General features: G+C 37.5%; 1 protein-coding gene across 1 annotated transcript; it reads right to left on the reverse strand.

Moving 5' to 3' along the window:
• Positions 1-3791: 3791 nt before the first annotated feature.
• Positions 3792-7161, reverse strand: LOC148877298 (pentatricopeptide repeat-containing protein At2g03880, mitochondrial-like). The gene is made up of 2 exons (XM_088942104.1): positions 6639-7161; positions 3792-6432 (listed from the first exon to the last, which is right to left on the reverse strand). The coding sequence occupies exons 1-2, from the start codon at positions 6936-6938 to the stop codon at positions 3994-3996; spliced, it is 2739 nt and encodes a 912-aa protein (XP_088798230.1). The 5' UTR covers positions 6939-7161; the 3' UTR covers positions 3792-3993.
• Positions 7162-13321: the final 6160 nt, after the last annotated feature.

Consider the following 13321-nt stretch of genomic DNA (forward strand, 5'->3'; position numbering starts at 1 on the left):
AATAAACCTATAGGATGCATGCTCTAGAATATCAAACCCTAAATGATGGAATGCAAATGTAATCTTTTTATTATTATTATTATTATTATTATTATTATTATTATTATTATTATTATTATTATTATTATTATTATATTTATTTTTTATTTTTTTTAATTTGAAATTCAAATTTAAACTCAAATTCGAAAATTTAAACAATTTCCTCTTTAACAATTAATTATTCAATTAAAGCACTAATAAAAAGGAATTTAAATAAGGCAAAAAATAATTATAACAAGCATAAAACAAAAGAAATAACTATGCTAACAAGATTAACAACTACCAAAATAAATTCTAACAAGAAAATTGCTATTCTAAAAATTAAACTGAAAATAAAACAAACAAAAGAAAATTATGCGGCTATAAATAAAATAAAATAAGATACACGATTTTTTTTTGAAATAAAATAAAAACACAAACCTAATAAGATAGAAATTCGAACAAGAAATTAAAATAAAGAAAGAAAAATAGATCTAGAAGTAAAACTGAAGAAAAAAAAAGAATACAAAAAAAAAATAAATCGGATCTAGGAAAAAATAATTAAAAATCCAAAAATCACTACACCTGAAATGCAATCAAATTTCTCTTCTCTTCTCTTTTGTTTCCCAGTCCTGCAATGCTCCGATACCCCTCCTTTTGCTATTTTGTCCTGCAAAATCATAGAGAAGTAAGAATTAAACTGAGATAACAAATCAAGTAATAAAATGAAAAATGAAATATAATGAAACAGATCCGGATAAAGCAAATAAAATTTTTTCTCCGTGCTTCCCCGACAACGGCGCAAAAAACTTTGTGTCCGGAAGCATGTCGTTAATCATTTTGGAACACCAGTTTAAACATTTATAATTTTTATTGTTTCTCAAACAACTACTAATGTAGTAAATGGGTGAGAACGGGTCGTATCCACAGGGAAGCAAGTGAAAAAAATTAATATACACTTAAATCCAGACAAGAGAATGCAATCGAAAATGGAAAAAAATACGAAAATAAAATCTATTATTGCTGAAATTAAATGTTTCAAATTTAAATAAGTCAGTAAATAAAAATCAGAATTTAATAAAGTATGGGAATCAACCAAGGAAATAAAAGAAATAAAAAAAGTTGATTCTGAATTTGGATCCAGTGGTGGTAGCTGCAGATCGGCCAGATAGCTAGCAGGAATCCCTCCTGACAAGAACCGAGCGTCCTTCCTTTCTACAACCCTCGAACCCCTCGAGACACCTTAGCTTTGAATCAGATGAAATCAGATCTGCAAAATAGAGAAATGAAAAAGAATTAAGTCCAAAAGATTGCAGAAATAAAAATAACAGAAAAGAAAATAAAGAAAAGAAAAGAAAGGTTGATCAGATCCAATGACATTAGTTGATATAACTAGAATTAGAGAACTGGGCATCCCCCCCCCCTTTTCTATAACCCTTGAACTCCTCAAGAAATAATTGGGTGAATTGACCAACACTTCTCCAGGGCCCCTAGGGTCCTTTTTATAGAGAATGGTGGATATAACTGGAATTAGAGAGAAAGAGGGGGCAACAACTAGGTTTTAGCAAGAATATGGGTGCCCTAAGGTTTAGAATGAAGGGTTAGGATGATTATAATGTGATCCTAAGGTTGAGAAGAAAAGGAGAAGGTACCCAATATTATGTAAGGCTGAGATTTAATGGCTAAAAGTTGAATGGTGAAGATTAGAAGTTAGGTGGCTCCTAGGATTAGAATGCTAAAAATAGAGTTCCCTACAATGGATGGTGGAGATTAAAAGGGATGGAAGGTGAGGATTTAGAAATTAGGGGCAACTAGGGTTTGTTAAGAGTGAAAAGAATGGGTTAAACGGCACCCTAGGGTTTGCTAAGGTGTGGGGAGCATGCTAATACAAATTTAGTAGGACGGGTGTCAAACTGGGTTTAGCAGCTAGGAGGTGCCCTCCTGCTTTCAGTTTTTCACAAAAAGCTCCTTCTCTCAGCTAGACTTCACACCACCTTCCCAAAATCTGCATTTTAGCCATGAAAACTTCCCAGTTTTTTCTAGAATTTGCAAAGAGGCCCTTGGAAGCCACAACATTGCATTTAACTGAGAAAAAGGGCATATCTTGACTTTTCTAAGGCCAAAACTACCCCTAAATTGATGCCCTTAAGGCATCAAAATGCAGAATTATTAGCAACCTTGCAAGCAGATCTGACGAGGTTCATCCGAGATGAATTGAGGTCGGCATAGCTGCTTAGTCTGTTGGCCATCAACTCCCGCGAGAACCACAAAGCGCTCGACCTGCGGGGGCAATCTTACTCCGAGGTGCCTATCGCCGGACTACTAGTTGCCGAGGTCATTTTGCTACTAATTATTTTGCAGTGGCATGAATGCACCAAACTTCTCCTCCCATGCCCATATCTGGAGATTCTTGCTTCAGCTCATAAAACTACCGCGCTTCAATCCCGGTGGAAACCACTGAAGGCTCTACTACGGGGAGAGGGGCGTTCACATGAGGTAGCGATGTGCTTGTCTGTTGTAATGGGAGTGTTGGGTTCGACACGGTTGCTACTCTAGGAAGTGCTAGGGGCACTGAACTTACTTAATTGTCACAGAGGGATTCTCAAGGTTCATCACGGATGCTCTTGTCCCCAGTAACTGATACTTTGTTCTTGATGTTGGTGCTACTCAAAAATGCCATTGAGTTGATAAAGGTGAAAATTAGAAGGTGAGAACTTAGCTTTTTGTTGTGTTTCCCACAAATGATGCCAATTGATAGTGCACAATCTGGTCGCTCCTAATGGCACCTCAAATGTCAGTTGCTTATTTGGCGAGTCAAACTTTAAAAAGGGGAAAACTTAGAGAACCCGGGGTGGCTAACCCAGCATGGTCACTCCAATGCTTAAGTTAGTATGTTGGTTATGTTGCGAGCTGAAAGGTTGTGAATATGAGAGGTAATAAGAAAGTAATCATGTGTACCTTGTGTCATTGGAATTGGTGCATTTATATAGGCATTGTTTGGCATGGGCTTCACGCTTTATGTCTGAGGTTTCCGGGAAGACGCGCCTAACCAGTCTGAAGTCCTTAGAGGTAATCGTGCACGTAGACCATTCTTTGCACCTTGTTCGGTTTCCTCCGGAACATTCAAGGCGGGGGCCAACTTCCTAGAAACCCGGGAGTGACAGGATATGCATGCAGAATTGGTTGGCGAACACATCTCGCAGTTCACCACCTAGACCTCAATTAAATCGGTAAGCCCTCGAGGGAGGTCGTTACTCATCAAAGTCACTTCAACCGTACTGATGAGGTACCACAAGTCAGCCATGAACGAAGTGCTGCAAGCCGCCTTAAGTTGTAGACGAGATCGCCAGATAGATTTCCACCAAGTCAATGAAGGCAGGTCACCATGTCAGACTTCATCACTTTGGCTAAAGCAAGTCAACGCCCAAGTGGTATCAAAGTCTCATCCGACTGTTCTGAGATGCCATATGTCATAATGTCATTGGAGGGCCAAATCCGCCCTAATGCTAGTGGATTTCTAAGTATCAACCTCCAACCATCTGTTTTATTAATATTGGGCAATTGGGCACCACTAGGCCATGGTGAAGTAGGTATCTATCACAAGGACATTTACCTAATTTTCCAAGTATGTTAAATTTGATAATGTGTACTTCATAATCATTTAATTTCTCATTCGTTAATTTGTTCTTTAGGCAGCGTTTGGGAAGAATACAAATACAAATATGTCGGTTTAGAAAAATTGATAATTTTGTATTCTTGCCATTTGTGATATGTACACGAGACTGGAACCCACCTTTTTTACATTGAACAACTTGAGTTTAAATACATCTTTAGATCCGTTTTTGCAGTCATTAACAATACACAAAAACATTCTTACCAAACACCAAACTGAACCAGAGTGCATATATATGCACTGAACGGGCATTTGCACTCTTCCCAAATTCAGCCTTAATTTTTAGTTAGTTGTTGGGTTTACTACCAATAATCTCTGCATGAACATCTTCCCTCCTTGAAGAAATGGAACCGACGTGAATCTCTAAGTAGAATCTCTCTTCCCTCCACCTGAGAAACATATTTCATCCAATTATGACAATCTCCACATATTCGTATGTTCTTGATAACCCTGATCACACGCTTGCTTTTCGGCCCACTCTGCAACAGACCAAATGACACAGCCAGCTTTTCGCTGTGATAACTGATGATTGCCTCCTTCTGTGTCTCCTCCACGTCATGAAGCACATACTCTGTCATTGGGACATAGCCTGTTGCTCTACACCTTTTGTCCAACTCCTCCAGCTTCTCATAAATTTCTTTCCTCCATGGGTGAGATACATCTCCAGCAGCAAAGAGATGTCTCCTGTTCCCAGCATCTATCCAGCTACACCCAATTTCTTTCTTCAATCCTTTCTCTTTCATCCACTTTCTCACAACTGCTACATCTTCCCACATGCCTGAGCTGGCATAAAGATTCGAAAGAAGAATATGGATTGTCTCATTTTCAGGTTCCAACTCAAGGATTCTTCTTGCAATATGTATACCAAGTTTGAGTTGCTTCTGTGCATGACAAGCCCCAAGTAATACTTTCCACGGGCTCAACGTATCAGCACAGTCGGGATTCAAAAAATTAGCAGCCTCTACGAACTTCGCAGCACTTTCAAACTGTCCTGAACGTGAAAATAGGTCAACCATGCAAGCATAATGCTCAAGAGTTGGGTTTAGATCATGCTCCTCGCTCATGGACCTGAAATAGTATGTTCCTTCTTCTATTAGACCTGCATGAGCACAAGCAGTTAGCAGTCCAAGGAAAGTTACAGGGTTGGGCTTGAAACCATCTTGTTTCATCTTGTCATAGTGCTGGAGAGATTCATAAGCCAGGCCATGGTATGCATATCCTGAGATAATGGCTGTCCAGGAGAAGATATCTCTCTTTGTCATCCTTGAAAATACCTGGGCTGCATCAGTGATGCTTCCACATTTTGAATACATGGAAATCAAGGCATTATTGATTGATAACAGAGAAGTTTGGTAAGTATAATGATGGTGGTGGTAGTATTTTATGATGAAAGCATGAAACTGTTTTCCCATTTCGAGGGAAACCAATCTGCCACAGACTCTAAGAAGAATTGAAAAGGCCAAATGATCTGCAGGCAAGCCTTGGTCATGCATATTGAGAAAGACCATGATAGCATCATTGCATCGACCATTGATAGAATAACCATCCATCATTGCATTCCAAGTGTAAGCATCTTTTGCGCTCATCCTGTTGAAAATCTTCTCTGCATCTTCCACCCCACTGCAGTTGGCATACAATTTGAGGAGGGCATTACAAGTTGAGACACTGCTTTCTAACGGTGAAGTCTTCTTCAATAGATACCCATGAATTCCCCTGCCCTGTCTCAAATACTTTGAATTGGATGAGTCTGATGAAGCTGCATCAAGAATAACAGTGAAACTGTAATCATCTGGCTCTATTCCTGAAGACAGCATCCTATTAAAGAGTTCAAAGCAGCTTTCCCATTCTTCATTTTGTTCATATCCTGCAAGCAAAGAATTCCATGTGATCACGTCCTTGAAAGGCAATCTCTCAAAAACAACCCTTGCTTTAAATACTTCTCCACACTTCGAGTACATGGTGATAAGGGAATTTGCTATGCTTGTTTCCTGCTCCAGCCCCGACCTGAAAATATGACCATGGATCTGTCTTCCGTAATTTAAAGCTGAAACCCCAGAAATTGCACTAAGAACACTAAGAAAGGTTACCCGATTTGGTTTCGCCTTTGGTCCAAACATGAGCATCCTATGAAATAAATCTATAGCAGTCTCGTTTTCACCTTTCTGTTCATTCCCTGCAATAATTGCATTCCATGAAACGACATCCTTCCTAGTTATCTTCTCAAACAACCTGTTTGCACATGCCAAATTCTCTGTTTTCGCATAGAAAGTGACTAGAGAATTTCCCATTATAGTCGCATCAATCAGTCCACCCTTGACGATCCTTCCATGTAAAGTCTTCCCATAATTAACTGCTCCCACCAAACCACAAGCATTTAGCAAAATAGCGTAGGTGTGCTCTGTAGGGGCAACCAGTCCAGCCGAGAGCACATGGACGAACAAGTGAAACGCTTCAACCCAATGTTCATGTAAGATATATGCACTCAGAATTGAATTCAAAAGCAAGATTTCATCTAGAGAGGAGTCATTGACCTCGTTGAAAGCCCGTTGAGCCTCATTTAGGAAACCACAATTTGAATACATGGTTATGAGGGAAGCTCGGATGATGCCGTCTAACAAAAAACCGGCCCGTATCAACCACCCATGAAGTTGCCTACCAATACCAATCTCCGCCGGACTAGAGGTTGCCTTCAGGAGACTTCGCAGTGCGTAACTTTTGGGCTTAATTCCTTCCTCGGCCATCTCCACAAACAAAAGCAACCCTCTTAATAAATTTCCAGAGTAAGCATATGAGGCAATAATAGTCGACCAAGACACCTCATTTAGATGGGGCATTTCGTCGAAGACTCTTTGTGCCTCGTCTAATCTATCGTGTTTACCGAAGTAACCAACGATGTCATTGTTACAGGTGAAATTGTCGAGGGAAAACCTAGAGCCTCCGTTGTTACCTGGTCCCTGTAATAGCTTTGGAGCCTCGTCAAGTCGTCCTTGAGGGCACAGCGGTCGGCGATTTGCGAGTTTCTGTTTACAAATAGGAAGGATAGAGTTGAGAATGGGAAAGCGGGAATTGTCATCAGGTAGTTGGCGGTGGGAGGGAGGGACTGATTTTGGAGCAGCTGAGCAAACTGTTGCCATGGAGTGAATCTGCCTAGGTCTCCACGCCTGAACAGGAGGAGAAAAGATTCATGAACAGAGACAAGAAAGCCATAGAAAAATGCTGGTCCATCAGTGGATTTTGTTGATTCCATATTTTGGGATCGAATGCTTAATTCATTGTCGTCCACCCTTGTATCTAGTTTTTGTCTTCATTCTGCATTAATCATCTCTGTCAACAAGTGAACCGAACAACTCTTATCCAACATTTTAGGCAAATTTCTTAAATTAACTCTATTCTGATTATTTACACAATAAAATATTCTTAAATTTTTTGATAATTGTCTAAAACCACTCTGTTGCTAACTTTCCGCCCGTACGGTTACATTATTTGATTGATATATTCTTCAAAATTTCTTAAAATACTCTTTACCATCTTTTGCATTGATTTTTGAATCTTTCTCCCCAGTGAATTCAGATTAGCGGACTGTGGAACTAAGGATAGTTCCACGCTAGTATTAAATTCACGGGGTCCTATGTAAAAGATATGGGTCCCGTGTATTGAGGTGGAACATTATCATTGGTTTCATATAAACACCTAAAGTGTTCAATTAATTCGAATTCACTGAGGAGGCATAGGTTATGTACCTTTGGTTCTGCCCATCTTTTCGCTCCACTCCTTTCTCTCTTCTCTCTCTCTAATCGGGGAGGCATAGATTACTCACCAAATCACCGGTCGTTTTTGCTATGTTTCAAAGATATAATTGTCAATCGTTATAAAGAATCAGGAAAAGGAACGAAGGAGAACATTTCTTATCAATAAAAACATTTCTTATTAATAAAAACATTTATTAAGAAATGGTTTACATTCCATTTCCTTCTCAAATGTTTTTGACAAAAATCAGTACATTTTCATTTTTGGTGTTCTGTTTTTTTTAAATATTTAATGTTCAATTATAATATCATGGCTTTCTTTGAAAAGTTGGATCATTAACCCACCATCTAGATAAGAAATTAGCTTTGCTTTCGGATTCGTTTTAAATTAGAGAAAATTAGAATTAGAGTTGGCTATACATTTAAAATTAGGATATAGGTTGGTCTAAAAACAAGTAAAACTCTAACAATTAGCTCTACATTTCAAATTATAAAAACACCTGCCATGTCATCAAAAGGCTTATGTGGTTATTGCCAACATGGGACGACATATGTTGAATATAACAAATAGCTTATACTGAAATTGCCCTTTAATGTTGAGTGATTGGAAAATTAAAAAAAATGGGTTTTTTAGTTTATCTCACGCTCCCTCCCTCCCTCCCTCTCAGTTGTCTCTCTCTACTCAACGACTATGTCATTTAAAAATAAATAAAAATGGTTTTTGGTTTTTGTATTTATGTTCTTTATATCAATTTCTCTTATTCTCTCTCTACTTATCGTTCTCATTCAATCTTTCTCATTCTCTTTCTCTCTGCTCCCTCTCTCGTTATTTTTCTTACACACTTGAATGATATTAATTAGATCACATAAAGAACATGAGACCAATTTGGTATTGTTCAAAAATCATTACACCAATTTGATAAAAAAATTCATAAGAAATTCTTAACCATGAAATTTACACCAACTTGATAGAAATTTATAAATTGATTGTACAAGTGGTTGGTCTCTTTAGTTCTTTTATATGGCCTAATTAATATTATATAAGTTTGTAAAAAAAATAAAGGGTAAATTACAAAGACCCCATTGTACTTTGGGGTCTGTGACAAAGACCCCCCCTATACTATAACCATGAGATAAAGACCCCCTTCCCTTAGTTTTATGTTGAAATCCATCATTGTAATATTTTTTAATCCCCGTACTACCCTTATAATAAGGACAATAGTTCATATTCCTCCCTCACGATACACCAATAGTGGTGGTAACCCCTTCCACCTCAGATTCTTTCACATTTCTCTCTCTCCTTCTCTCTCCCAATTTCTCTTCTTCCTCTTCCCCTTTCTCTCCTCCTCTTTCTGCTTTGCCTTCCCCTTTCTCTTCTCTTTCATTAACGCACAGGCTGCTTTCAACAATAGGAGCCCAATTTCAGGACCGTGAGCAAGAAGTCCGTTCTCCTGCAACTGAAGTTGAGGTAGTGATTTGCTGTCACCAACTGTTTCTCAACAGACAGCAGCAAAGTAGACGCCTGGCGCTGGGGTAGTGAGGAAATAGCAGTGGGGATGTATGGATTTGCAGCGATCAAAAGCTTTGCGGTGGCCAATCTGTCAATTAGCTTTCTGGTGTTCTTCCTCTGTCGCTGGCCAATCTCAATAGCCTCTCCGAGCTCTACCTTTCCACTAACGCCTTAACCGGTGAGCTACACCCACATCTGTTCTCCAACTGGACAAGACTAACCAACCTAGACCATTTTCCACATGAATTACAACAACTTCTATGGCCACTTACCACAACAACTTTGCAAAAATGGTTTGCTTGTGAATTTCACTGCAGCAAGCAACAATTTCACAAACCTCATACCAGAGGGCATAAGAAACTACCCAACCTTGTATAGATTCCGGCTCGAAGGAAACCAACTCACAAGAAGTATAGACCGCGACCTTGGAGTGTATCCAAACCTTGATTATATTGACTTGAGCAACAATAAGTTGAATGGGGAGCTCTCACCGAGTTGGGGAAGGTGCCGGAACCTGACTACAGTAAAACTTGCCGTAAATGATATTCAGGGTACTATACCGGTTGAGCTTGGCCAATTAACTAAACTGGGAGTACTTGACCTCTCATCAAACCAACTTGTTGGAAAGATACCGAAGCAAGTGGTACGACTGTCTTCTCTGATTAGACTAAGCTTGAAAGATAACCATCTTTCTGGCCAGATACCATTTGAAATTGGAGAAATACCATCGCATATACGATAGGGAATCTTGTAGAGCTGCAGGAGTTACGGGATCTCAGTGAAAATTCGCTTACTGGAGAGATACCATCACAGTTCAAAAAGCTGACCAAGTTAGTGAACTTGAATCTCTCCCACAATAAGCTCGCAGGTGTCATTACCTTTTCATTGAGTGAGATGGCCAGCTTGATGTTGATCGACTTATCCTACAACAGTTTGGAGGGTCCTCTGCCAAACAATAGAGCTTTTCAACAATCTCCACCAGCAGCATTTGCTAACAATAGAGGTTTATGTTGTGAATCCTGTGGCATGCAAGCATGCAACCTATCTTCTACCGAAGAACCAACTTCAAATTTGTGATTGTTATTGTTGCCTCCTGTTCCGTGGCACTATTTTTCTAGTTCTATTCATCGGGTTCTTCTCTAGTTTTTGCCAGAAAAGTTCAAAAAGTGAGATGACAGAAGCAAGTGTTGCAGGAAGTGGACATATATTTTTTGTATGGAATTATGATGCGAGGATAATGCACGAGCAAAGGACCACGTCGGAGATAGGCATAGCAAAGCCGTGGACCGCAACGCTTTTGATCGCTGCAAATCTATACATCCCCACTGCTATTTCCTCACTACCCCAGCCCCAAGCGTCAACTTTATTGTTGTCTGCTGAGAAGCGGTTGGTGACAACAGATCACTACCTCAACTTCAGCCGCAGGAGAACAATCTTGTTGCTCGTGATCCTGGAATTGGGTTGTTGTTGTTGAAAGAAGCCTGGGCGTTAATGAAAGAGAAGAGAAAGGGGAAGGGGAAAAAATATTTCTAATTTTTTAATTTCTAATTTTTTCATTTTATCTATTTTTGAATTTTATTATTTAATCGTGGCAACATGGATCGATCCATTTGACTCAAATTGGTTTGATTTCTTACCACCACATAGATGAAAACACTATTTTTTCTAGGTAAATTTTAAAAGTATAAGCTTTTATGTTATTGAAATTATTAATTTATTAAGTATGAATTTAATTAATAGAACTTAATGATGAGAAGAAACAAAAATGGCTTAAATATATGATTCAATGAACATGAATGCAAGTTAATAATTTAAATGTTGGATTTAATAAGAGGGAATTGAATGCATTGAATATATTAAAATTACCTCTTTTCAACTTATTTAATATCAATAACCAATTTTCCTATTTGCCCTCATTTTTTATTAAATTGTAACACCACTCAAATTTATAGAAGACCTCTTTGTGGGCTCCTTCATATTATATATAAATACTCTGAACTTTCTCATTCTCAACCATCAGATCTACAAGTGGCGCAAGATTCAAATATCCAAGGTGGAGGTTATTTTGGTGGGAGAGGTTTAGTAAACAAGTTGAAATTGGACAGGAGCCCCGTGTTCCTAGTGTTCTTTCTTGTGCTTGTCTTCTTTTTAAAGTTGATCCAGAGAGGAGTCCCATGAGGTCTTCATAACTGTATCAAAGCTGATCCAGAGAGCCCACTGGTTTTATGTTGCAACAGAATCGGCGTTGAAGGTAAATCAACACCACCATATCCAAAGAGTGAATAACGGTTGTCGACATAGAACCAGCATAGAAGAACCCTTGAGAGTGGCAAATCTAGTAGAGAAGAAGAGCAGAAGAGGAAAGTACTTAAAAATTTTCATCAGTTGGGTTTTATTTTGAAAATTTGAGAAATAATTAATGAAAAATTCGACATTTCATTTTTTTTCATTAATACTTGATGATGATGTCAATTGTCAAAAAACTTGGGGTACTTTAAGACAATATATAAACAGCGAGGATAGAGTTAGTCAATTAACTAAACCATAAAGGTAGTTTAAGAAAATTGTCCATTTTATTCAACCCTATCATAACTATTTCATCTTGTCTTGCATTGTGATATGACAATCACTTATTTTTAGGGATAATATATACTTATATAATCTTATCTAACTTTTTTTTTTGGTATTACATACTACGTAAGAGAATTGAGGGTGGGACAAAGCAGGGCACACATGAGTACTATTGGCAATACCATAGAGAACCAACAATTGCATAGGTTTGATCCCATGCCATTTATTTGGAAAGGTGCCAAACGACTAGGGGTGATCATTTCCAGCCCGATCCAAAAATTTCAAGCTTAGGCCTAGATTTTATGTTTAGGACCAGCCAAGGCCTAGGCCCACAATAAGCCAACAAATTTCAGTGCTAGGCCTAGGCCCAACACTTCAAGCTTTTCTTGAGCTCAACCTGTCCCACACATTTATATTTATATTATTTATAGATGTTTATATGTGTTATTTATGTTATATTTTATATTTGTATATAAATATTATAAAGTGACACTTAAAATACATATTATATATGATACTTTATATTACAAAATGCATAAAACAATTTTTGTTCAACATTATATGAAATATAAAATAAAATATTATATGTATTCAATATTTTATGCATAAAATTCATAGGCCAAGAAAATCAAACTCAGCCCCTGCTGGGCCCGAGCCTATATTTCAGGCATAGAAAGCTAGAACCTGGGCCTTGGCTGTAGCACTTGCTAAGCTCAGCCCGACCCATGATCACCTAGGACTCAAAAGGATCTTGATTTCAACATAAGTAGGTCCAACTTTGATCAATTAGTTTGGTAAGCAAATTGATTCATTTATATTTGAATTTAAATGGAATTTGAATTAAAATTGAATATTGAACATCATTAATGAATATATAAAGTAAATATTTATCTTTGGTTTTGTGCAGGTTATAAAAATTAAATTCAATTGCCATATATTATATATGAGTAATACTTAATTAGATGGACGAATGAAAGCAGGTGCATGTGCTCTTACACTAATATTATATTGGTTTTTATAGTATCAATAAAATGAACTAGACTTTGCTATTATATATCTTGTATAAAATTAATTGAAAATGACTTATATGGATATTGAATTTATCATATAGTGCAAAGTAACCATATTTAGGAAAAAATTGTGTATCCAGTGTTTTTAACTATCAAAACTCTTATTTTTTATTTTTTCAGTTTGATAAATACAAAAATACATGTATGATGACAAATATTAACGTTCAAACCCATTAAACAGCCATGATTCTCAATATTTAGTGTTTGAGTGACTGAAAATCGGATAGTATTTAGGCATTTGCAAATTTGCAACATTTTGAACTTTGGATAATATAAACTTCTACCTAGGGGTGTAATTCGAGTTTGCCCGATTTTAAATTTTACACTGTTTTGAGTTTGGGCTTTGGGTAGGTTCATTGAAATTTTGACAAAATCTCAACCATAATCTAAAGTTGTTCCTCTACTTCAAATATATATATTTAGGGGGCATTCTTTTTTTTTTTTTTTGGATTTTGAGATGAGGGAAAGTTGGTCAATGGGGTTTTGGTTCCCATTGACCAAGAATCCCACGTTCATTTTTCAAATTTATGTGGGGATCGGGAAAAGTTTATTTTTCTGGGTAAGTGATACCCATCTCCTAGGTGGAGAAATAACTTTCCCACCTAGGGGGAAGTTACTAACACTTGAATGGGACAAAAATACCCCTTTTAATAATTGATTTTTATGGCTAAAATGATCATTACCTTATTTACCTAGAATAAATAACTTACCGGGTAAGTGTTTTCCAAGCAAA

Source organism: Nelumbo lutea, chromosome 1, assembly GCF_056320005.1.
Source record: "Nelumbo lutea isolate HS-2025 chromosome 1, American lotus-T2T, whole genome shotgun sequence".
Taxonomy (NCBI): domain Eukaryota; kingdom Viridiplantae; phylum Streptophyta; class Magnoliopsida; order Proteales; family Nelumbonaceae; genus Nelumbo; species Nelumbo lutea.

Coding starts and splice junctions, on each gene's coding strand:
- LOC148877298 (XM_088942104.1), bottom strand. CDS start 6,938: ATGGAATCAACAAAATCCACTGATGGACCAGCATTTTTCTATGGCTTT. Junction 6,433..6,638: donor AAAGCTATTACAGGGACCAG/GTAACAACGGAG, acceptor TTGTTTGTGGAG/ATGGCCGAGGAAGGAATTAA.